This window comes from Argopecten irradians, chromosome 2 (assembly GCF_041381155.1).
Source record: "Argopecten irradians isolate NY chromosome 2, Ai_NY, whole genome shotgun sequence".
Lineage (NCBI taxonomy): Eukaryota > Metazoa > Mollusca > Bivalvia > Pectinida > Pectinidae > Argopecten > Argopecten irradians.
In genome coordinates, this window is record NC_091135.1 from 50640627 (window position 1) to 50668415 (window position 27789).

The window sequence follows — 27789 nt, forward strand, 5'->3', positions numbered from 1 at the left end:
ATGCCATATTTTGAATTAAACGACTCTGTACTAGAACTAGACGCTAATATCTCTACATGTGGCCCGTCGGAAGCTGGCTGTCTTGATACTTTGTTACCTATGGAAAATTCATCAGTCATTTTCGGGATTGCTAATAACGGAAGTGGCATATCGTCCGAACCAACAACTAATAACTATACACTTCTCTTCAAAACAGTGTCCGTTACCATAGCGATTATTATATTCATTGTAGGATTTGTTGGAAATATTCTCGTTGTTTTGGTAGTATGGAGGACCAAGAGTATGCACACCCCAACCAATTGCTACCTGTTAAGCTTATCTGTGGCTGATTGTCTAGTTCTTCTATCTGCAACACTGCCGGCCGTGCCTGAACCGTTTTACCAAGTTAATGAATGGCCATGGGGCCATGTAATGTGTTCGATACTGATATTTTTACAATATCTAGGTGTCGATGCATCGGCACTATCCATGACGGCTTTTACTGTGGAACGATATATTGCAATATGTCACCCAATGAAAGCTCAACGAATGTGCACTGTGAAAAGGGCTATGAAAATTACCGCAGGGATTTGGATATTCACAATCATGTATACGGCCCCTTGGCTTGGGTTAACGATGACAAGGCGAGATCCCAGATCCGGGATAGAAAAGTGCACATATCGACTGAAAAGGAACCAGTATTTGTTCTATTATATGACAGATTTGATAGCATTTTATGTGTTGCCGCTCATTATTGCTGCATGTCTATATGGTTTAATAGCTCGTATATTATTCAGCACTAACATTTCCAAAACACCCGGAGGAAAGTATAAAGAAAACGGCCAGTATCGCGTGAAGAAAAACACCAGTTCAAGGAAACAGGTACGTCAACTGTTTGATTGTAAATACAGTTCTTAACACAATTATCTAATTTTACAAACATTACATTGATACGCCTATTATTTACCTGTATCAAAATAATATGTAATAAAGTGATTCGGGATATTTTTATGTAAATTATATTACTTTCCCATTACCTTCATTAAAAAATCATTTATAATTTTATTTGATAATTATCCTATTAACTGGACATTTATTAAAAACATGCATGTTGAATACAACAAATGATATAAATATTTTCCTGTGAAATGAGGGCATTGATGTGTCATTGAGTACAGTCTTTAAGTTGAAAATAACATTAATGTAGATAGTATCTAACGTATTTCATTATGTTATATTCGTTACTTTTTTTGTCATTTCTATCCATCGAAAAATATAGTGTATGCTACTCCCTCGATGTTATTGAAGCGTACTACCAAGCAATATTTGCGATATTCTTGGATCTTTTATATCTTCCGTAGTATGTTTTGAAGAAAAAATATGTTCCTAACTGTATCATATCAATCTAGACTCTGTGGTACAGATCGTCGCATTTTGCATGTGTCATCCAGGACATCTTCGTATTGGAAAACATGTTTTGGTGTGTATCTCTAAAATAATCTCCCTTCTAGTCATCTATATCTGTAGACTGAAGATTAACGGTTTGTGTGTTTTAAAAATTCTCACAATGTACACTGTTTTAATTGTTCCTAACAACTTGCATGTACAGAAATTTAATTAATTTGAGGAGAAGTCATGTATTTGTGAAAAAAATGTTATATATAAACCATCAACGTGCGTCATTATATTTTAATTGTCACGTAGCATGCCTACTAATTAGAACTTAACAGTGGTACATCAACCAGAACTCTAAACAAATACAATAATTGAATATGCATTTACAACCGTCCTAGTTTACATTAATTTTTCCCTATACGGAAGATAGCAAAGTAATGCATTATTTCAAACATTCTTTTGGAGAAAAATATTAATATTAGTACAATTAGTACGGGATAATAAATGGCATTTGTCATTAAATCCTTATGTCCAAGGCTGGCCCTTTACTAATTTGACCTACGATGTTTTTGAATCGTGCTTATGACACCTTCTCCCTCCATTTATAATTGTATAGACTGAGTTTTGGGCCATTTCACACAAAAGGTCAGGATGGCCTATAGTCGTTGTGCTTCGTCCGCCAACAGTAAAATTTCACATTTTAAACTGTGTCTAAAGTTCCACCAGTGGGATTGAGCTGAAACTTACCATATTTGATCCTAACATTGTCCTGACCAAATGTTGTTATTTCTTTGGTCTATCCAAAATCCACAATTACCGTCATAGCCGCCATATTGAAACACAGTTTGAGCTTCTCAAATTCTATCTGTGCAATTTACATGTAGCTGAATCTCGCCTGAAATTACCTCCACTCGGTCCTTCAAAGTTTTGTTAGTTTTGAAGTTGATCTAAAATCAAAGATGCAACAGCCGCCAATTGTAAAACACATTCGTGAAATTCTGTATTTGCTTATGTTTTCATTTAACGGATGCCAAGGTTGTCAGATGGCCGTTCAGGCCCTTTGGGTCTCTTGTTATTTAATTTCACTTATCATAAATAAGGAAATGTTTATAGATTACGGAGAAACAAAACAAACACTCTTATAATAAAGTCAAAACGAGAACTCTTTAATACGATATTAAAGATGCAATACCAAGAAACACTTTATTGGAAATCATCCAAGTCGCATGAAGTAAACTGTATCAAGGAAACATTATCAACAGAAATTATCTCTAATGTAAAAAACGGTATCACTGGAAAAAATATATTCTTAATTATCTAAATAATCACTTTGTAAATATTTCGGACACTATTAAGAAGATTTACATGTAAAGTGAGCATGTTTCTTTAAATAAAAAAGTTGATGAAGCATACATGTATGAATTGATAAGTAGGCTTGATGTTACAAAAATAAAAGAGATTAAGTCTTGAAATGTCAAGACGTAATATCGTCACCTGTGACACATAATATAATAAATACAATTGTAAATACAAAAATATTTCCTAATTTTAAAGGAATATTAAACCTTATTTTAGTTGTCTCAATTTTACCAACTCTAAATAATTATCAGGCAGAATCTCAGCACTCGTGTAAAACAGCCCTTGGTTATCATTTAAAATTGGAGAACCACAGGGCTCGATCAACTAATATTTATATTAATGATCAAACAATGTATGTAAAGCAATGTTGTCATATATACTGACGACACCACGAAGTCTACAAAATAATTTTGGTTATGTGAATCAAAAAATATAAATATTAATTAACAATAATATTTTTATTGCGATTGGGGGAATAAGAACAGCGTGTGGAGAAAAGGGTATTTTCCAAATTATTAATAAAATTGACAGCTTCTAACTCTTACGATATTTATTCGGCCAATTTTAGCATATGCGGATGTAGTATGGTCAACTTTCACCGACAAATAGTGTTAACTCCTAAAGTATATCCACCTGCTGTCCACATTGTAACTGATCTGTGACGGAGTCCAAACTGGTCTTGTTTCACTCTCTTAGCGTCAAAATCTTGATCAACATATCATTATCTTAATATGTCACCCTGTCAATCAATAAATAATTATTTCTATATTCAGGATACTTGTCCTTTTTTGTAATAGTTTTGTAATATATTATTAAAATGGCTGAATATTAGTAAGTGTTACAATTAAAGTCTAGGTTCTCATATAACACTAGTTAGACAAAAATGGATCCAACGAGGGTAGCAGTTTTGAAATAAGGGGAATTTTCCACTATAAAATCCTGACATTCTAATGTTTTTACCTATTCATTATCAAAATTGATATTTTGAACCTAAATTTCATTCTGCATTTCCAAATTCATATCATTGCTATCTAGGAATAATTACCTACCAGAAAACATTCTTATTTTTGAAATCAAAATTTAAACAAATAATCAGTGATCGGGTCGAAATTCAATTATGGGCTCAATCTTCTAGATAAAGAGGTCATATCAAAGGTCTTTTTCATTTAGCTTAAATAGCTACGTAACTGTTACATATAGAACAACAAACGTATCCGCCCAATCACATTATATTGACAATACGTAACTAGTCCCTATCCCTGCTGAACCTTACCAATACTAGAAAACTTCTGTTTTATGCATTGTGTGTATCCAATTGTTTTCATATATTTTCCTCACAATGGTTAACTCTAACCTTAAGGATGTATTCTTCTGAGGTTTCAGTCCCGTTGAAGTCTCGTTTCAACATAGATCAAAGAAGTTATGAGATTTTCAAATATAATTTATCAGTATCTGTAGCGAGTTGCCAGATGCAAATTTTGTCAAAAAATTACTTTTCTATTTTTAGTAGATTTTTTTATACGGGGATTTTAAGAAATGGCCCATTTGGCGGCCATTTTGAAATTGTGTCTTTTTACGCTTCAAGTAGAGCAACAGTTATACCATTTTTTACTGAAATTGCTTTTACCTATATAATTACTGCGCCAGCATTTTCAGCTGTATTTAGCTAATTTTTTATGCAAATCGTTGCTAGGTTCGTAGTAATTAAAATATTGAGCAATAATATGTGAAACGATACAATTTTGTGTCTAAAATACTGAAAAATAACAAAATTTCAAATGGGGCAAAAAAGTAAGCACACGGACCCCCAATTTTTCTTCCTAATTTAGAAAGAACAACCGTTTCCCTATTGATATGCAAAATAATAACAAAAGTTTAATACCAGAACATTTTCTATAAAGGTTTAAATTTGGCAAAAATGGCTGAAAATGGTGATTTTGTAGTACAAAAATAAGGGTTAGGGGTAGCATATATTGTTATTATGAGAAAAAAGCATTGATCTAATTGATCGAAACTGGTATATTTTTTAAGAAGACTACTAGCAAATGAATTTACAAACATTCATACATACCAAACACCTCATTAGGAAATTATGGCTTTAATCTCTATCTTATATGGTAAAAACGGCAAAATTCAAATAAAATCCAATATTTTGTCAACTAGGTGTCTTTGAGTGACAAAAGCTCAAAAACGAGCTTACGGACATCTGTTTTTTCTTCCATTTTCTTTTATAGTATGACCTACTTTTTCCAAAAAACTATATGAGAAAAAAAAATTTAATACAAGAAAATTTTGACTTCTCAGAGGTGTATATCCTTAAGGCCACATGGTGACAGGGATTTTCTGAGAACAAATATGCATTTTATAGTCGTTGACAACAGAACAAGTGGTTTGTTTGATTATGTTAACGTACTATTAACAGCCAGGGTCATGTAAGGACGGTCTCCCATGTATGCAGTGTGTAGCGTGTGAAGTGCGAGGTCTGTGTTTTGAGAGACTGCGGTATATTCATGTTGTGTCTTCTTATATAGTGGAACTGTTGCCCTTTTTATAGTGCTATATCACTGAAGCATTCCGCCAAAGACACCAAGCAACACATCCCACCCGGTCACATTATACTAGTAAATTTAACCTAAAACTATAAACCAAGTAGGTTTATCCTTTTTATAGTGCTATATCACTGAAGCATGCCGCCAAAAACACCAAGCAACACACCCCACCCGGTCACATTATAGTAGTAAATCCAACCTAAAACTATAAACCGAGTAGGTTTATCCTTTTTATAGTGCTATATCACTGAAGCATGCCGCCAAAGACACCAAGCAACACACCCCATCCGGTCACATTATACTAGTAAATTTAACCTAAAACTATAAACCAAGTAGGTTTATCCTTTTTATAGTGCTATATCACTGAAGCATGCCGCCAAAGACACCAAGCAACACACCCCACCCGGTCACATTATACTAGTAAATTTAACCTAAAACTATAAACCAAGTAGGTTTATCCTTTTTATAGTGCTATATCACTGAAGCATGCCGCCAAAGACACAAAGCAACACACCCCACCCGGTCACATTATACTAGTAAATTTAACCTAAAACTATAAACCAAGTAGGTTTAAAGTCAGAGGGCACGGTGTGTACATATAATTTATGTGCTGTTGGTTTTTATGTGGTGGTAAGAAAGAGTTATATTTAATAAAGAGAATGAGAATGACATCCGATCAATCAGAATTCGGGAATTTAAAGGTAGGTTTCGCCCAACCAAATAAATATTTTTTGTGAATTGCGATAAGCGGAAGAAAAGATGAAAAAACATATTAAAATATCTCAATTTAATTTCTTTATGTGTTTGAGATTCAACAAATGTGTCTTGAATACAAAATTGAAGGAAATCCTTGATTTATTACGGTGTCCGTCAGACAAAATAATATGCAAATGAAGCTGCGATGGATTGTGTTGTCGAAGTTTGGCGCATGCGCATTGTCACGCACTAAAAGTAAACAAAATGGCTGAACGAAAGTGTGTGCGATGAAAAAAATATATCTGAATCGGCAACAAAGTGGAGGAAATTATAATGGATTCGGTAGCACCCTAGGATATCTATAGGGAATTAAATTCAGAGATGGCATGTAGCAATAGGAAACAGAAGCCACATCTCAAGCGGAACTTGCCGGGATCTGTTGGGACTCGTGTAACGGCATTGCACGTGGTGAGTTAAATTTCAACACATATGCCAGCGCACAAACAGCCGCAGACTAACTACATGTATATTTGGTGTACGAAGTTGGCGAGCGTATGTAAGTAACATGAAGTGTTATAGATTATATGATATGTATAAACAGTCCCTTCGATTTGTTGTTGTTGTTTTTTAACTAAACATGCCGTGGCAAGACTGTCACTTCTATCTGACATTTTGTTGCACACATCCGTTTGTTGCTGCGGCCTCGTTTTGGAAAAAATACGTCATGTTCTATGTAAAGCTTGACTTCGCTCTATTTTTAGAGGAGTATTTTCCTGGTCAAGCTAGGCAACTGACCACCCATATTGTTCGCTGTATGCATTGAAAATAATATGAAAAATTATATCTATGTAAAGGATAAATTTCAATTTCGTAGTCTTTATATTTCATTGGGCGAAACCTACCTTTAAAACAATGTCACAGAGGAACATGAATAGAAGTTTGACGTTGATAATCTATCTTGATTAGCTATTTCATTTAATATATTTCACCATCATTATATGGGCAACATTCCAAAAACATACACGAGTATAATGATATAATGTATCTATTAAGCCATATTGTTTCTATATATTTCTTTGTCTTATGCTTTTTTCTAGTGTTTATCAAATATAGGCTTAATCTTGTTTCGATGTTGTAGATTACAACACTACATTTTTCATATATCTGAATGTAGTGAAACGTTTTTGTATGGGGTTTTAGCACGTGGAGCTGCAGTGATGACAGTATAGTTATTATGTTAAAAAATCAAAGTTTCATCTAAACAAAATCACTTGACTTGCAGAACGTCACGTGTCTGTGCCGATCTGAACCTAAAGAACATTGATAGCAGTGTTCGGTCATATATTATTTCTGTTAATTACACCAGCATGAACATGACATTAGGCAGTTTGTGTGTCGGAAATTCTGTAATTAGCAGAGTGCAATGTGATTCATTTGGTAGAACTGCAATCTTCAACAGACAATTTATTATTCCAAGCTGTCAGTTTGAGTCATGTGTACTTATTGTTGTAAATAACATTGCAGTCGTTTTGGACAGTAATACGTCACTGGACCATTATAAAAGGCAAAAGCACATGGCGATGACATCGAATTTGGTAACATAAAGGACTCGTTTTCTATAAAATGGAAAGATCCATTATACGTGTTGTGTGTGTGGAATCTGCTCAGTAGAATATGAAAGGAAACCTGCGTGAATTCTCCCACTTAATATCCCGCATCGTAAGAATATCTGCTACGAACCGATATCATTGGACGAAAAACACTCGTATTAATACCGATTAAGTATTCATTGGAAGCCAAACAAGCAAACAAGGTGCTTCGGAGCGATAACGATAGCTATATCAAATCAGGACCCTACTCCATCCTAGTTCCTAAAAAGCCACCTAATCTTGCTATATTTGATCACGAAATATCGAACTACTAGCGCGATAAATTGATTGTTTGGTTTGAAGATAACGGACCCACGTCCAAAGAAAATAAATACATTAATTAAATAGCAAAGACTAACACAATCAATCGAGACATCTTCCAATGTCCTTGACTGTTATATGGAAATTAAACCTCATCCAACAACATAAAGCTACTTAGATATTTTAGGCGACATTATTAAGAATAATTGAATTTTTGTTTGACCTGTAGTGATCTTAGTTTAAACTTGAAGTCATTAGGCCCATGTCTTAAAACATATTGTCAGAAACCTTTACTGTAACGATGCCAGCTGGTTACCATAAACATAATAGACTTGAAAGGTGCAGAATTTGTCAGTATGGACCGAAATATAACCGAGTCATTTAGAAATTGGCGATTGCAGTAATTGACAGTAATGACCACGCGTAAACTCGTAACATGTGTATTATGTTTTCACCTGATGTTGCCTTTCTTCAAAGAATATTGTATGAGTACGATTGCACTGATTCTTTCCAAATCTCCTATGTTAATGCCATTGATGGTTATGGCTGTTTTTATATGTATGAAGCCGATGTTTTGGTTATAATATCGCCCCAAGATAACCCGATGTGGAACGAAAATAAGGAGCTATTGACTACTGAGTATTGTGTTATTAATAGCATTGATAACGAGACCAATGGTGCTGTCAATTGCTGCTTCTTGCAGTAAAGAATAGAGGATATCACACGTTTTAACAGTTGACAGTAAACAAGAACGAAATTTACCAGTGACTTTTTCATCCTTGTACTTAAGGATAGTAACTGCAAACCAACATGTATGTTCACGGCGACTTAATTTCCCATTTACATGCTTACGTAGGGTTTTAATTTCATGACATTTTTTGTTCGTTTAGCTATATATATATAAACATTCTGAGTGTTTCGTCACTATATGAATCAACCAACTGACGAAAACAAGCATTTGCCTATGAAAACACTATGCTTACATTATTAATACAACGATTCTCGTGCATCGAGCAGCTGATTTCAAAGATCGCGCCAGTTTCATATCAATAAAAATAGTCCCCCGCTATATTTTGATGTAAAAATCTTTAATGTGTTGTTTTTTTATATAGAATCAACTAAGGTTTACTGTTATAAGCCGATCAAATATTGTTTTAACAATATTTATTGTTTATCGTTCGTCATTTGCAAAAAAAAGTCGACCGGAAGGCGGAAGCTTGAAAACGCGACGTTGTGGAACGACTTTGTCATCCAGCTGTACCATTAACTTTGTTTCATGTTGTATATGGGTGTCATAATTTAAAATATAATATTATAACCTTTCAATAAATGTTTATTATGATAAATCATTCTAATGTAAATATATTGATGGAATGTATTTTTCTAATTTCCATAGCGGAAGCTTTTTTGCATACCACCCGAGGAGCGCTAAGGCTGACGCGCTCCACGGGATATGTACATAGCTTCTGTTATTCATAGTCGCTATGAAAATTAGAAAAATACATTTAATTCCTATATATTAACATTTTCACTGCAGTCCCACTATGTAACCTTACCAAGCACAATTGACATCCATATACATAATGTAATATATGGACTTTAAGCGCTTATCTTGACGTAATTATCATTGTGACGCCACAATTATCGTGCCAGCGATCACGGAAAAGGGATGTTCAAATGGCTGTTCCATCATTGAAGAACAAGAATGATTTATTCATTATATATGCGAAATTCCTTGAAATTTCATTATAAAATTGTAACCAAATGTAAATATAAGCATTAAACGTCTTATAGTTGGCATTCATACCCAATATGAATGCAAACTGGACAGAGGCAAATTTAACATGAAGCGCTAGTGGGCTTCATGGAATTTGTCTCTGTCAAGTTGGCATTCACATTGGTTCTTATGACACATGGACTTTGATCGCTCGTGACAATAGATTGGGTTACAGTAATATAATAATAAGATAGATGAGCAGGAATAACATGGTTAACAAAATACCCGTACTGTGTAAGTGTTTGGTTCAATAGACATCAGACGTTAATGTCTCATTCCAGGAATAGCGAGAGAAAACGTACTATTCGTTATGCATAAATTCATTCATTCATAGAATCACTTATAAAATGAGTTCCTCAAGAAAACGATTAATTAAAAGGTCTTCTGGTACGACTTGACAACGGTGTTGAATAAATGTAATTTGTTTGAATACGTCTGGTGAAGCCAACCTTTCATTAGCAATAATTATTTACTAAAAATGAAGCATGCCGACACGTTCGAAAAATATAATTAAGTTGAATGAGTCATGTGAGGTCAACCGTTCATCAACAATGACTGTAAGCTAAACTGGAGCAGAATTAGGAATTTCGTTGACGTAGCCGATGCTATTTGTAATCTATTTCTTGGTAAACGCTATCAAATATTATTCTTCAGTGAGTTCGCAAACTGTCATATGCGAAATATCTCGTTGGACAATTATAATCAAATATGTTGAGCTCTAATATGATGTTCTAAAAGCTGCAAAACATCAATATATGTATTTTACTTGTTGCCTTATGAATATGATGCTTCAGTTAAATACCTACAATTAAATACTTGCAAATTTAACGTGTTTATAAATAGAGGATCTGTCATCAGTTTCGCTTCATAATACATTTATCATACGAGTATAGAATGTTTTCATTTTTGCCAAACCAGTATCATCAAATTAATATGAAGGAAAACGAATAATATAATTTATTTATCATATGAATAATATTTGCCTTTGTATCCACCCTTTTGGAATGTCTGCCAGATTATCAATCAATCGATCAGTTGAAATTCGGACCGTATCATTAGACAAGAGGCCCATGGGCCTTAACGGGCATCTGACTCATTGCACAAAACAACAAAGTCACAATATAAAGTATTGGTTAACGATTAATATAGACAATACAAGGAACTCCTTAGTTGAATATGTAAGTTTCTGAAATAGGTAAATGTCATTTGTTGAACAATCTTGGTAGCCCTTCATCCATATATGGTTGTAACACATTCACGGATTAATATAAGGAGGAGTCTTATTTTAAAGCCAAATTTCAGCAAAGCTCCCATTTTGGACATCCGCCGTACTATCCCCATGGGTCTTAGCTCTGTCCTTTATAAAAAATGATTATCCTCACCTAAAGTTCCCCCTTCTGAATAAATTAAAACCCCTATAGACCAATTTTCCTTGAGATCGGAGACTGAAACCTGAAAACAGGAAGATGGCCAGCGGCCATCTTGGAATACCAAAATCTTTACGAAAATGTTTGCATGTTGTTCGGCATCAATCTAAACCCTATAGACCAATTTTCATTGAGATCGGAGACCGAAACCTAAAAAAAGGAAGTGGGCCAGCTGAAATTAAGAAAATTTTCCCTTTTGGGGCCCCACCCCTCAGCCCCTTGGGGTCGGATCTATCTCATTTATATAAAATATGATTGTCCTTCCCCAATGAAGTTTCACACCAAATATGGATGAAATTCATCCAAGGATGAAGGAGGAGTAGGATTTGAAAGCAAAAATTAAGAAAATTTCCCCATTTGGGGCCCCACCCCTCAGCCCCTAGGGGTCGGACCTATCTCATTTATATAAAATATTGTTGTCCTTCCCACATGATATTTTACACCAAATATAGATGAAATCAATTCAAGGATGAAGGAGGAGTAGGATTTTAAAGCTAAAATTAACAAAATTTGCCCTTTTGGGGCCCCACCCCTCAGTCCCTAGAAGTCGGACCAGGCTCATTTATATAAAATATGAATGTCCATACCAAATGATGTTTCACACCAAATATGGATGAAATCCATCGAAGTATGAAGGAAGAGTAGGATTTTAAAGCTAAAATTAACAAAATTTGCCTTTTTTGGGCCCCATCCCTCAGCCCCTAGAGGTCTGACCAGGCTCATTTATATAAAATATGATTGTCCTTCCCCAATGATGTTTCACACTAAATATGGATTAAATCCATCCAAGGATGAAAGAGGAGTAGGATTTTAAAGCTAAAATTCAGTAAATTTGCCCTTTTTTGGGCCCCATCCCTCAGCCCCTAGGGGTCTGACCAGGCTCATTTATATAAAATATGAATGTCCATACCAAATGATGTTTCACACCAAATATGGATGAAATCCATCGAAGTATGAAGGAGGAGTAGGATTTTAAAGCTAAAATTAAGAAAATTTGCCCTTTTTTGGGCCCCATCCCTCAGCCCCTAGGGGTCTGACCAGGCTCATTTATACAAAAAATATGATTGTCCTTCCCCGATGATGTTTCACACTAAATATGGATGAAATCCATCCAAGGATGAAAGAGGAGTAGGATTTTAAAGCTAAAATTAAGAAAATTTGCCCTTTTTTGGGCCCCATCCCTCAGCCCCTAGGAGTCGGACCAGGCTCATTTATATAACATATGAATGTCCATATCAAATGATGTTTCACACCAAATATGGATGAAATCCATCCAAGGATGAAAGAGGAGTAGGATTTTAAGGCTTAAATTAAGAAAATTTGCCTTTTTGGAGCCCCACCCCTCAGCCCCTAGGGGTCGGACCAGGCTCATTTATATAAAATATGATTGTCCTTCCCCGATGATGTTTCACACTAAATATGGATGAAGTCCATCCAAGGATGAAAGAGGAGTAGGAATTTAAGGCTTAAATTAAGAAAATTTGCCTTTTTGGAGCCCCACCCCTCAGCCCCTAGGGGTCGGACCTATCTCATTTATATAAAATATGATTGTCCTTCCCCAATGATGTTTTACACCAAATATGGATGAAATCCATCCAAGGATGAAGGAGGAGTAGGATTTAAAAGCTTAAATTAAGAAAATTTGCACATTTGGAGCCCCGCCCCTCAGCCCCTAAGGGTCGGATCTATCTCATTCATATAAAATATGATTGTCCTTCCCCAATGATGTTTCACACCAAATATGGATGAAATCCATCCACGGATGAAGGAGGAGTAGGATTTTAAAGCTAAAATTAAGAAAATTTGCCCTTTTGGGGCCCCACCTCTCAGCCCCTAGGGATCAGACCAGGCTCATTTATATAAATTATGATTGTCCATCTCCAATGATGTTTTACAGCAAATATGGATGAAATCCATCCAAGGATGAAGGAGTAGTAGGATTTTAAAGCTAAAATCAAGAAAATTTGCCCTTTTTTGGGCCCCATCCCTCAGCCCCTAGGGGTCTGACCAGGCTCATTTATATAAAATATGATTGTCCTTCCCCCAATGATGTTTCACACTAAATATGGATGAAATCCATCCAAGGATGAAAGAGGAGTAGGATTTTAAAGCTAAAATTAAGAAAATTTGCCCTTCTTTAGGCCCCATCCCTCAGCCCCTAGGAGTCGGACCAGGCTCATTTATATAACATATGAATGTCCATATCAAATGATGTTTCACACCAAATATGGATGAAATCCATCCAAGGATGAAAGAGGAGTAGAATTTTAAAGCTAAAATTAAGAAAATTTGCCCTTCTTTGGGCCCCATCCCTCAGCCCCTAGGGGTCTGACCAGGCTCATTTATATAAAATATGATTGTCCTTCCCCAATGATGTTTCACACTAAATATGGATGAAATCCATCCAAGGATGAAAGAGGAGTAGGATTTTAAAGCTTAAATTAAGAAAATTTGCCCTTTTTGGGGCCCCACCCCTCAGCCCCTAGGGGTCGGACCTATCTCATTTATATAAAATATGATTGTCCTTCCCCAATGATGTTTTACACCAAATATGGATGAAATCCATCCAAGGATGAAGGAGGAGTAGGATTTTAAAGCTTAAATTAAGAAAATTTGCACTTTTGGAGCCCCACCCCTCAGCCCCTAAGGGTCGGATCTATCTCATTCATATAAAATATGATTGTCCTTCCCCAATGATGTTTCACACCAAATATGGATGAAATCCATCCACGGATGAAGGAGGAGTAGGATTTTAAAGCTAAAATTAAGAAAATTTGCCCTTTTGGGGCCCCACCTCTCAGCCCCTAGGGATCAGACCAGGCTCATTTATATAAATTATGATTGTCCATCTCCAATGATGTTTTACAGCAAATATGGATGAAATCCATCCAAGGATGAAGGAGTAGTAGGATTTTAAAGCTAAAATCAAGACAATTTCCCCTTTTGGGGCCCCACCTCTCAGCCCCTAGGGGTCTGACCAGGCTCATTTATACAAAATATGATTGTCCTTCCCCGATGATGTTTCACACTAAATATGGATGAAATCCATCCAAGGATGAAAGAGGAGTATGATTTTAAAGCCTAAATTAAGAAAATTTGCCTTTTTGAGGCCCCATCCCTCAGCCCCTAGGAGTCGGACCAGGCTCATTTATATAACATATGAATGTCCATATCAAATGATGTTTCACACCAAATATGGATGAAATCCATCCAAGGATGAAAGAGGAGTAGAATTTTAAAGCTAAAATTAAGAAAATTTGCCCTTCTTTAGGCCCCATCCCTCAGCCCCTAGGGGTCGGACCAGGCTCATTTATATAAAATATGATTGTCCTTCCCCGATGATGTTTCACACTAAATATGGATGAAATCCATCCAAGGATGAAAGAGGAGTAGGATTTTAAAGCTAAAATTAAGAAAATTTGCCCTTTTTGGGGCCCCATCCCTCAGCCCCTAGGAGTCGGACCAGGCTCATTTATATAAAATATGATTGTCCTTCCCCAATGATGTTTCACACCAAATATGGATGTAATCCGCTCAAGGGTTAAGGAGGAGTAGGCTTTTGTATAAATAGTCTTACGCACGACGCACGGCGGACGGCGCACGGCGCACGACGCACGACGGCGGACGAAATTAAACACGATAACAATAGGTCATCCTGTTCTTCGATCAGATGACCTAAAAACCGTTCCAATACGGCGTAGTAACTAGTGCCCTAAATAACCAGATGATTTAAAACATTAATCTAGTTTGATTTTGTAGTTCATTACCAAACCGTTACTTCTAAATGATTTATAACTGAAGCGATGAATTGAATGGAAGAACAAGTTTGTAATCTATCAATTTTGTAGCACATAAGCGACTTCACAAGCGACATTTTATATTGTGACGTTATCGTGACGTCATTTTTTGACAGCCGGCGCGAAAACACATTCCCCTACACTTATTCGCGGTTGTCGTCATGCAGGACTACCAGACGTCATTTTTTCCATCGCTTTGAACTTTTACTGTTTGATTTAGGAGATTTGAGAATCGATACTGATTTTACACACCGTTATGAATCTAAAGAGAAATGTGGTGTCGTCGTTCAATTCATCATGTCGTAGTAAAATATGGTTGAAAAAAGGCTGTTTCCGACGCGTAGAAAGAAATACGTACCATTCATCGGAATCAACGAATCACACTGTATATAGGTTATATTACGCGTGTGTAAAAAAGGTTTATTATACCTCAAGTGAGATTCCTGCATTCTGATTGGTCGAGAGATATTTGGTATGTTACACTATCACACGGCAGGTAACATTAGAGCAATAGGAAACAATAGACATGTTCGTAGTAACCCCCTAGCAACGAGTGATAGTGTATTTTTGACAGTGCAAAATATTAACCGCCCGAAAAAGATGCGCACTCCTTTCTTTTTTCGACGCCATCTTTGTTTTTTGAAGCGACGCTTCAAAATTTATCTGGAGCTATTTAGTAATAGTTTTGCAAAATTAGTCTGATTATCAATATATTTTTTCATATTAAGGATGAAGCTTTCAGTTTACGCCTTTTCGATCACCGTCCAAGCGCAAGTGTTGGTTTTTATCAACCAGTCGGTGATTAGGTGAACGGAAGACATGCGATTTCAAGCGTCTTCGTGACATTGCTAATGTTGTAAACAGACGACGGGACGAAACCAAAATTCATTGAGATTTACAAAAAAGATATCAACAAACGCAGGAGACAAGACAACAAAAACTTTCACTAAAATTGTTTATTAAACCGAACAAATAAAGTTTTTCTCGCGCTAAAATACAAGTCTAACGTAATGGCTAGACTTTAAGTTGTTTGCCGAAAACACTGTTGCCGTGTTGGGCTAACGTTACAGATAAAGTTAAATCAGAAGTTAGACCTACCGCATCTTTCAGCCCAAATCAACTCCCTTTAGCATGTTACATCATATAAACATTATATGGAGTGTAATTGTGTTATATGTATCATTTATCATAAGAATATTAATACATTTCCTCGGACGAAAGCGTCGTCTGCCACCCATTTTATTTGTTATTTGAATACCTCGGAGAGTTCAGTTACACGAACGATAACTCTTGCTAAACGTACGAGGGGCTCCGCATGGGGGAAACATGATTTTTGAACATGACGTTCAGCGTGATACACGATGTTTTGTCGCCCTCACACATGACGTCTCTCGACCAATCAGCGACTGTGACTCATCGGTGAGGTATAATAATAGGCACTGTCACCCTCTAATGCAGGTAGTATTTGTATAAACGCATTCTGATTGGCTGACACGATGAACTTTGACCGAACCTCTTTTTCTTTGGTATCACGTCATCATTTGTCAACGTCACCAATAATCGACGTGGCGCCATACTATGTTGTTATCGCCGCTTGACGTCCAAACTCGAGTTGGAAAGCTTATGTATCGTGGTCGTTGTGTCAAGATACGTAACTTGCTCATGCGGGGTGTAAAATCAACATGAAATACTAAATAATATATGTAAGGGAAAGGATTTCACTTGAGAGTTTAGTAGCTCAAACGAGTCTGAAATGGACTTGAACTTGATTGCAATGGCCCGATGATTATTTGGTGGGAGGAGACAGCACCGTACTGTGCGCATGCTTTTATATTGTCCAACAATGAATTTTATATTATTGAAACGAACTATGAAAATTAAACTCAGTAAGACGTTAAAATAAATAACATTTCATCTTAAAGATATATCAATGAATTCGTTATTAGAATCTGACTTTTGAATGAATATGAATTAGGACCTTTTTGCTGATGAAAATATTACTACACCCTATTTTCATATTTCAGCAAATAAAGGTTACCTTAACCTAAACGTAAGCTCGCTAAAGTTCATGTCTTTTGTAACTTTAAAAGAATAACTCACTCGTGTGGAATGAATTCAATATTCAACAGCGACTCATTGTGTAACCTCTATATATCTAAATATTGTCTTTGCGGTTTAAGGTATGGTCTATGTATTGATATTGTTAGCCTATCATTGAACATTTAATGTGTGCCGTTGTAATGACTTGTATGATGTGTACCAGGCTAATGTAAATGAATACATTGAATAAGTATAATATTGCGTCTGCTAGCATGTCAACACATTTGGCATCAAACAAGTGATCCGTAAGTAATATATACTTTAATTGGTGATTATTACTATGAGTTCACGGTTTACCAGTTCAGAAATTAGATTTACTAATCTGATGCTATGGATTGCAAATCCGATACAATTGGTTAATAATCCGAGGTGATGAGATTACTGTCGAGTATTAATCACGGATTTCACAGCTCTCGCTGGTCGAATGGCCCACCGATAACGTATTGATCTCACATCAAAACGGCTTAGGTTCGATTCCTTCATCGGACGTGGAAAGGTTTGGTGTCACCAAGCTTTACTTAAGCATTGATGTAACTATTTCTTAACATCGGTTTGCAAACAAAATTTCTTTCATAACTCTATGAAGTTAAAAAATAGTTACACCAATGCCTATAATTAATTTTTGAGACTACATGATAACATAAAATACATTCTTGTGTACGTTTAAGCGTACGATCCTATTGATATTCCAATGGATTAGTTTTTCTAAATTAATACGCAACGTCGACGTCTCTATTGTGACGTCATTATTACGTCAGATTTTCGCGCCATTCTCTGAATGTTTTTGAAGGAAAATAATCTGCCAACCAGAGAGTTGGATTTTGTATGAAAACATATAAAAATTAATTATTAAAGAGTATTTCATGAAAAGTGTAAGACATCCGGAAATTATAAACAAACAGTTATACCTCCCAGTTTAACGGTAGTATGACATTGTTATATTATTATTGTTCCCATTGTCAGTATAATGTGACCGGGTGAGTGTTGATTGATGTCTTCGGCGCGGCATGCTTCAGTGATGTAAACTTATAAAAAGGACAAGAGTTCCACTATAAAAAAGACGCAACACGAATATACCACAGTCTCCCAAAAGACGCACCACACACTACACACACGCCACATACACATACATAGGAACGGTCCTTACATGATCCTTAATCTATCAAACAAACATGACGAGCGACATATCGGTAAAATATAGTATAGCTATAATAAAACAGATTCGCTATGTCGCTTTTGTACGATAATCTGCAACGAGGTATCCAATATTGGACGATCCTTAACTCCAGGGATGGCAATAATTACATACGCCGACAGAAGCTTTAAAGATGCTATTTCAGTCGATTAGTAGTGTATGCAGTGCAAGCGATCAGACATGTTGTAGACCATTTATTAGAGTTGTTTCAGTACATTTACAATCGTGTAGACAAGTCATAGAGTAGTCTGTTTTAACTGATTGATATTGGTGTGGTCCGTTAAGGACATTTGTACAGCTTTATGTAGGTAACATGCTATGAACAAATCTTAGCTAAATTAAATTGATATATGCTAAAAGAATTTTAATACAATTGTTATCTAAAGGTATTGTCACGTCGTAGAACAACCTAAATGTTGAATCAAAACTGCATATAAACGTTATTTTATTAAAAAAAACATCTGATATCAAGATCTTCCGTTTTGATCGTTTCCACTTGTAAGCGACCAAATACATCTCAGATATTTCTTTTGTTTCATTTTCAAAAACACATTATACGCATATGACGCCCTTAGTTTACCCGAACTGTTTATAGAAAAACACAAGAACGTAAGTTGAAAGCAGATATTGATACAAGTTAGTATCTGATGATATAGAATGAATACTTTCTACCCACTCCGTCCGTCGTCGTGTGCCGCACGTAAACCTTTCATTCAAACGACTTCTCTTCAATACTCAATAACCGATGGACCCAGGAACCTGAAATTGGACGTGTAGCATGCTGGGAGGGAGAGTGTTTTTTTGTTTTTTTGTTTTTTTTCTCAAACTAATTACTTTGAACTTCATTCAACGACTCCGGGGCCTAATATTCTTCTCCTTAAACCAATAGTCTTAAGACCTGTTTCATCTCTTATTTTGGACTGAAGAAGACTCTATATTGGCTGAAAATATATTCCATATAAATCATTTTTAGATTTTTTAATTTTTTATTTTAGTTCGAATTTATTTTGGAATTTGCCGGATATTTCGGATTATTGATCAACTAGCTTTTTACCGTTTTTACCTCATTATGCCTCTTATTTAAGCTGTAGTCATATGGGCGCACTGTATGCTGAAATCTGAGGTGAGTGAAATTTCATCTATAACATTTAATCCGTTGACAAATTATATCAAACCACAGTACCAGGATACAGACGGCCCAATGTTGCTTTCTTGTAATGGAGGTGACAAATGCTATCCACAGATTACAAATATAGACCCCATTATCAGCTAGAATGCGAGAGACAGCCAGACAAAGCCCTACTCGATCATTTCGACTTCGCTGGTAGTGACAAGAGACAAGACCCTAACTATTCAAGGAGTACGTATGTGACTTTTTTTCTAACCTAAAACGTTCACTGTACATTAAGAAAGGATTTAGATAGGTTTCAACGTCGATTAGGGTCCGGAGTTGCCCCCTCGGAGCAGCTCTGCGGCTCTGAAGTGTACCTGATCTCCCCATTGTATGATGAGCAACTGATGATTTCTCGAATGACAGTCACATATTTTGATTCTCAATAACGCCAGAAGCTGTCCCTCGTTGTTTTGGGTAGTTTGTTTTATAAATATTACTAAATGTCAATGGAGCATAACTTCTACAATATCAAGTAGGTTCAGTTCTCGAATCTTCAGTACTAATATCTGTATGTACTTCTCTACTTTTGATAATGAAACTCCACACACCACAAAGTGACATTTTACTGACAACGGGCAAACTAGTCGTTCCACTCCCTTACTGAAAGCTAGGCAAGAACAGGAACTTCCACTTTTTAATCTGACCTTAACCTGCTGGCGATCGTAACTGTTGACCAATGTCTAGCAATATAAGTTAAAACAAAAACAAATCGATTTTTCTTTCGATTCTTGATTTCGATAGAATAAACAAGAAAAACAACGGATTAAGATGCACTATACCGATAATACTATTCCTTATTACTGGCTGGTAAGACAGACTTGATGATATCTCTGTTGGTTCTAGACAAATTTGCGCCTTTGAACATCTCATACCAAACGATTGCATCGGTGGCTGCTTTGTGAAACAAATTAAACCGCAATGGACATCACCCTTATACAGTTAAATGTGTTAGAATCTATAACAAGGCGTCTGATCCTGAAAGATACAAATATGACAATAATTTTAAAACATGTCTGAATCGAAACAAAGCGTCGAAAGCATGAGGAAACACATGACATTGCAATAAGATAAGATGAACGGTTTTGGGGCTGTACAGACGGGCAGAAGGAAAGAGTTCAATCTAATATCTGTTGTACACGCGTGAAAACTTAACGAAAAAATTACGTGTCGTCACACTCGTTATATACCTGTTGTTTATAACAATATCACTTATTTGGTTTCCAGGTTCACTTGATATATTAAAATCATTTATACTATGCATAGCCTTTTTAAAAAAATCTTATTTTATTGATTTTTAAGCAAGTTCATGTCAGAATTGCTATTTTAGGATACTCCTATATTAAGCTTGCATTTTAATGTTTAAAACATGACTTTATTTCACGCTTTATGTCGAACATTGTATTTTAATGTTTAAATATTGACTTTAAAATTACTATTTATGTAAATACATCTTTTCATCCATGCGGTTTGGTGTTATTTATAAAAAAATCAATGGTTTGGTGTTATTTATAAAAAAAATCAATATTTCATATCTTTTGAATCCATCGATATGAGATAAATTGCCACAAATTGTTATCACTCTAATCAAAATAGATTTTCAAGGACACCTGTTACATGTGTTCATTCGACACTCATTAATAATATCCAACAGGAAGGCACTAGTGTATAAAATCGGTTCCTTTCAAACATTGTCAAAACAGTTTCCCTAAGCACCAATAGATCTTGCTGATAGTACAATACTCCTCATAAGATCAGTTATCTGACTTTCCTGCCACTTCTGAATCCTATACCAGAGTGTCATGGCTTCGACAAAATGACGATTAATTGGCCACTGAACATACCCGAGGGTATAGAATTACAAACAGGTTGTATATTTTGAACAGCATCGACGGCAAACCAGCAGTTATTACGAGTTGTATTTATATGTAATCGACGTTGGTATAACGTGTAAGTGTTTCCTGTGCCGTATATGGAGACCCATGAGAATATGATTTCCAAACAATAAAACACTAAGTACATGAAAGCCGGTAGTGTCACATGTCGGGGAAATAAAATCACTGCTCATTGAAAGAATTTATTTAGGGATTTATTTAAACGAATTTTAACTACAATAACTGTATTTCTTCCCATCGCGTTGTGGTGTCATCGTGTCTTCAAGAAGCCAAGACATTTTATCATATTTAAAGTGATAAAAGTAGCTCCTACGATGAAGACGGATCTGGTGAAAACCGTTAGGCACATATGAACATTCCGGATACCCTAAACTTATATAGCCTTCCTTGTTAGCTCAGAGATCATATTTCATTTCCAATTTTGGTATTTTTACAGTTACATCGAACAGCGTTGGGATACAACAATATAACATAGGTCAATGCGAACGTGTAGGCATAACACGCGGTCGTTTAAATTACATGTGGTCTAATCCTGACAAAGGGCACTCAATTGAAGATTCTATAGTTGATTCGTCATGTCGGGCGAAAAAAGTTCCCATTAGTTAAAAAAAAAGACCTCCATATTTAAACCAAACATGTAATTTCTCAGGCGATTTTATGCCCATGTCATGATAATGGGAACTATCCCTCAAATCAAAAAACGTTAATAATGAACACCATACCGCCATATCCAAACCGGAAAACTCCTGTTACATATCAATTACGTCAAAAATAATAGTCTGCTGTCATTCGCTCAACATCAATTACCATTTTGCATTATAGTAGCTTGTTTGCCAGAATATCTGGAGTCGTTTGGTTTTCTACCAACAAGGCTTTTAAAGGGTGTCCTCCATTTTATGCAATGTAATACTGGATTTGATTGCGTTTCTTTGGGTTAAAACTGAATCATACTGAACAGAATCTATTGATTAGCTTCAACCGTTAACATATTAACAAAGGTCACAACAGCCATATCTGAACTTCGGCAACGGTTACAGTCTGCATATGATAGGCCTACCATGGTATTCCAAGATCATGTTCATGTGTTCCGCTAGTAAAACATCATACCCTTAACTCTTGATAATAAGCCTGAATTTATCCGGCGTTGAAGAAAGGCCTCACATGACAGTATCTGAAGTGTGAATAGTATAAAATCGCCATAACGGTCTGTGGTGTTCTTGTTAACTTTATTACATACATACACGCACATTATATATGTTGTCAAACATAACCATGCGCATTATTTTGTAGTTTTCAATACTGGTAAAAAGCAACGAAAGTAAGCTGGTCTGGTAAGTAAGCTTTATAAGGAAATATGACTTCGAAAATAAGACGGTCTTCAAAATAGGCTGGTCTCGAAAATAAGCCTGGGATTTTACTACCTCAACGAATATAAGCCGCGGCTTATTATCGAAATTTTAGGGTACCATATCACAGTCTGCCTAAACACACGCAACACATACATATATATAGAGAGAGAGTATATCAAATTTCCATAGCCTTATGCTCGAAATTTACATTACAATTTAGAAATCTAAATAAGCCGAAATACTTCGATCTGTTATCTGTGAATATTATAAAGTATACATATATTTGTAAAATTAGAACCTTATTGTAACGATAAGGGTGTGTCAAAAACTGAAGGAATACTAAAGTAATGTTGTTATGGTAACTTTACCCGGATACTTTTTCATAGAATTTGTGATCCCTTTTGGAAAAGAAAAGGACTTCAAAAAACTTAATGTCTTGGGAAAACAGGCGTTTCTTGATCTCGTTGGTATTCGATGTAAGACATGGACTAAACAATTTCCTATCCTGGAAAGAAGGTGACGAAATATAAACTTGTATTACGAATACGAACAAATAGATTAGCTGTCATATGTATTTCAGAGTCCTCATCACTAATGTGTGTATGATCAGGGGGTGTGCATAGCGACATAGATTGCCAACAAGATTACATCAGTCACTGGACACTCTACTCATACAGCTGATGCTATTAAGATGCTATTGACATAGAGCCAGACACAATTTCGAAGCTAACATCATTTAGTGAAAGTGTCTTTATAAATATCTAATGCTGTATATAGTGCATGAGTTACTTTTCAACACATCGACCGCTGATTTATGTTCGCCAAAGTGATATCCGGAGGCTTAAAGCCCTAGTTCTACGTTTGGTAATTGTCGAGTCTTTGAGATACGGTAAGTGTATTTCTCATATACAATGTATGGAATAAACTTAGTGCTGACAGCCACCACCTTATACGAGGGTTGGATATCCTGGCCACCTAACATACCGTTGTTTGATTATTTTTCCGCGGTTCATAACATAAATTATGCACAACGCATGTATGAATGACGTCATGTAATTGTCAGCGTCAATGAGCTGTTTTACACCCCATGTGTAATACATAGTTGTCTATTACCTAACGTCCAAGTAATATACTCACTTTCTCAATGAAGCCAATATGAAGTTTACCTAGTAGAAGGAATGTTATTATCATTGGATCTACACTGTTTTCAAATCAAATGTATGTCATATACCGATAAAATTAAAAAAAAAACCCACTCTAACTAAAGCATATTTTTATGATGGTTTATGATGAGAGTACACTCAGATTGTTGTGTTATATCTCCATAACATACAAATATTATTCAAATTAATCTTTATACTTCGATTTACTAAATATAATCCCTTCAATACTCAAAATTCATTTTGGGACTGTTTTGTCTATGAAATCATTACGCCGTCATCTCAGCCAATCAGAAGCAACGTCACAAACGGCTACGCCATTTTGTCCTTCGTGGACCTTTAAAGTATATTTTTAAGCCAATGAAAATGCTCGTAACAAGCAAAATTGAATTATATAAAACTACACTAAATTCTCTTCAAAATACAAGTGTAAGCGGTAACCTTTTCGAATGAACCTCGCTTGCAGAGTAAAACATATCTGCTTTTACGACATATTTCTGTGGTTCCTTATTTTGTTTTACCTCGACAACACTCTTTGTCTAACATGGTACACACCAGGTCAAGCGCCGTTATTATAATCATTAGATTTCCCCTTCGCTGTCGAAATGCCATAAATCCCCGTATAAACGAACATAAGAGTACGTTAATCAGGAAATAATTATACATCCACTGAGCAATAACCTTCCTCGTGTGCTTTGTATGATTTCTCATTACCTTGACCGCATAAAACTGGTCTCGTAGGCGGCATAAAAACAGCCCAGTGCCGTAGATATCTCCAGATATCCGGTGATAATTTGATAGTGTGGCACACACATACCAATTTTTATCTAATAAATATAAAGCGACTTGCCTTAAAACTGTTGCTCCTTCGAAATTCCTTAAAACAACATTCATGTTTTGTGTGTGTACATGTATGTTGCTTCAAACATCCATTAGTACATTCATACCTTCTAGAGATATGTTTATTATTTCTCCATCTTTGACTGTCTGTTACTTCTTTTTTTCACCAGGTTGTACGGATGCTGATAGTAATTGTAGGAGTGTTCGCCACATTGTGGTTGCCATATCGAGCTATGGTTGTGTACAACTCTTTCTCAAAGCAGCAATACCTCGACATCTGGTTCCTTCTATTTTGCCGCGTCATGATCTACATCAACAGTGCCATTAATCCCATCCTTTACAACGCCATGTCTGTCAAATTCCGCCGAGCTTTCCAGAAAGTCCTCTGCTGCGGTAAGATAGTGATATGATAATTGTTTGTATACCTTAGTCAAAACAATACCGTGTTGCTTCTGGTTAGCTTTGCATTTGGAGATCACGATTATGCTTGTTTTATGTCACTGGCTATAATACTCTACGAGTGAGGATGAGTCTGCGTCATTGAGATAAAACTAAGCATAAGCAAGATTTTGTTGGAAAAATGGATTGATAACTAAACATCCTATTTAAGCGAAGGCGGAACGTCTATGTTCGTAGTGCGTTAAGTCTGTATGTACCCATGGATACTATGCTGTGTCTCCTGAGAGTACTAAAACTTCTGATCGAAAATATCTAAACCTGGATGATAGCAAACTGTACACAATGTTTTCGGCATTGAAAATGAGTTCAAATACCCACAGTTAGTATATAAATACCGGGAATGTCATTTATGCAGAAGAATTAAAACATTTATGTAAGGATTCAGTTTTGGTTGCATCGTTAATGTTAGCGCATCATGTTGAAATATATGTACAAAAAATGCAGCTTACACACCATTGTTCAAATGAAACACTAATTAAAAAGTTTTTTTTTCAATTTTATACGATTGTTGGAACAGACGGTCCATTGATGGAATTCCGGAGCAGCTAGCTTCAATTTGGCGGGAAATGTTGTCAAATTCAGAGAGTACACAAAATATAGTTCCACATCAACTTTATTTTTTTTCATCCCATTTATACAATATTTGATAAATAGTTTATTTGCTGATATATAATCTAAGATTTACATTACATTCATACATGCAATATATTGAAGATTTGTCATATAGATACAATAAGCCAAACCGGATGCGCATTCACACTACTTGCAAAAGTGAGTGTTCCGGTGTGTGTATTCCTGCGTGGCAACATCTGCGTTTACGCAAGTGTAAACGATTTTGCAGTTGATAGGGTTATATATCAAAGAGAAAATGGAAATGTAAATATTTATTAATAAATGATGCAATATATTAAATATCAGAGTTAAAACACTGGTTGATTTTTTTTTCATTTTAGGTATACACAATGTGAAACAACAAATTGAAGTATACAGCGATGGAACATGTTTTGAACGAACGACGCTAGGAGCGAACAGAAACCTTCATCAGGAAAACACATATCTTATGCTGCCTCCTAAGAATATCTCTAAATCCTCAGAATCTGTCAATTACAGCAAAGCTTCGACGGAGAACATATCACTTTAATACAAAAAACAATTGTCATCTTGTGTCAACTCTCATTATTCCCATTTTTTCAATTCACGAACTGGCGATAACTCTAGCTTTTTACTTTTTACACATCCATTGGAACCTTCTTTAGGTCCATGTGCAATAGTATCCCTAACTCATATTGAACATATTAATGGTCATAGAGGTGGTTTGTCGCATACAAAACCCAAGCCAATGACGTATATTGCGACCATCAAAATACTATGGATTACTATGGAAAACTAAAGTATTACAATATGTATATGAGATTATCTAGGAAAGAGAAATTCAGCCGTATGGTACATACTGCGAGGACTGTTACTTCGTCGATTAGCTTCGTTCTTTGGAGAAAGTGCAGGAAATTTTTTATTTTTCAATAATAGGTAATGGACATGTGGTGTACAGAGAGTCCGTGAAGAACGGGTGGTATTCAGTTTCTTTTCTTTGGAACTTTCGGAGATTAGCCGGACATATATTTAATGCAAACAATTCATTATGTGAATACAGTTGTACGAGTACATGTATATTGATTTTCCTTCTATATATTAGTTAGTATTTTTTTAGATAACCGAATCAATTAAATTCCATTCATAGATTGTTTTGTAATTATTTATCGTATTCGAGTGTTTTTTGGTTGATAATAAACCATTTAGCATTCTACATATTGATACCTTAACTTACATATTTGTGCTTTGTATATGGTCGTAGTTTAGTCAGTAGAAACTCGCGTCGTTGTATTTGATTACCTGAAAACCATGCAAGTGATATTTCAAACTTCCACTGTTTTTGATAGTGAAAGCCAATGCCTTATTGCATAAAAACGAAAAACACCTAGCGTTTTTCAGACATCAGAAATGAAAATTACATTATATGAAGAGGACGATAGAGTACGGGCGGACGTGCTTTCAGCTTACATCTTAATCGTCGCCAGGGCAAAATAATTCGAATATAAAATTACAATTTGGGTCCGTATATAAATGATGTTCAATGTATAATGAGATTAAGTTATCTGTACAAATGTCATTCATAGTGTTTTCAAAGTAGTTAGAAAGATATCAATGTTGTTATATTGCTCTAAGTAATACTGTTATTGTTCGTTATACATTTTTTTATTCTATGCTTTCTATACAGGTGTTCCCTTGGTGGATGTAAATGATGATGTTGTTTCAGATATAGATCGATTTGGAATGTTCTTTTACTTTTTTTATTTCTAGGTGATGTGCTAAAATATTTTCATCAAATTATTTCCATGGTTTCAAATATATCAGTCATTATGTCAAGAAATCCGTTTGACATACATTGTATACACATAATTCATGTCCATATACATTATATTGTAAGTAAAACCAATTTAAAGAAAATTGTGACTAATATTTTTCTTGCGGGGTTTAAGGTTCAGCATTAAATATTTCTGGATTTCCGATATAATACACTACGTAATTTAACACTAAGGTCATTGAAGAACGTCTTCCTAATGTTATAATGTGTAATGCACTGCGTGTATAAATGTCTACTGCGTGTTTGGATATATGTATGGATGGGGACCTAAGGCATCAGATGTCCCAACATGATACCACGATCCCTTCA

General features: G+C 35.5%; 1 protein-coding gene across 1 annotated transcript; it reads left to right on the forward strand.

Moving 5' to 3' along the window:
- On the forward strand, window positions 1-27787 carry LOC138316700 (thyrotropin-releasing hormone receptor-like). The gene is made up of 3 exons (XM_069258361.1): window positions 1-861; window positions 24770-24992; window positions 25979-27787. The coding sequence occupies exons 1-3, from the start codon at window positions 1-3 to the stop codon at window positions 26197-26199; spliced, it is 1305 nt and encodes a 434-aa protein (XP_069114462.1). The 3' UTR covers window positions 26200-27787.
- The last annotated feature ends 2 nt before the right edge of the window (window positions 27788-27789 follow it).

What these genes read in the sequence shown, in the direction of transcription:
- LOC138316700 (XM_069258361.1), top strand. Translation starts at nt 1, where the DNA reads ATGCCATATTTTGAATTAAACGACTCTGTACTAGAACTAGACGCTAAT. An exon ending in ACACCAGTTCAAGGAAACAG is followed by an intron (nt 862 to 24,769) that starts GTACGTCAACTG and finishes TTTTTTCACCAG; the next exon opens with GTTGTACGGATGCTGATAGT. An exon ending in CCAGAAAGTCCTCTGCTGCG is followed by an intron (nt 24,993 to 25,978) that starts GTAAGATAGTGA and finishes TAAATATCAGAG; the next exon opens with TTAAAACACTGGTTGATTTT.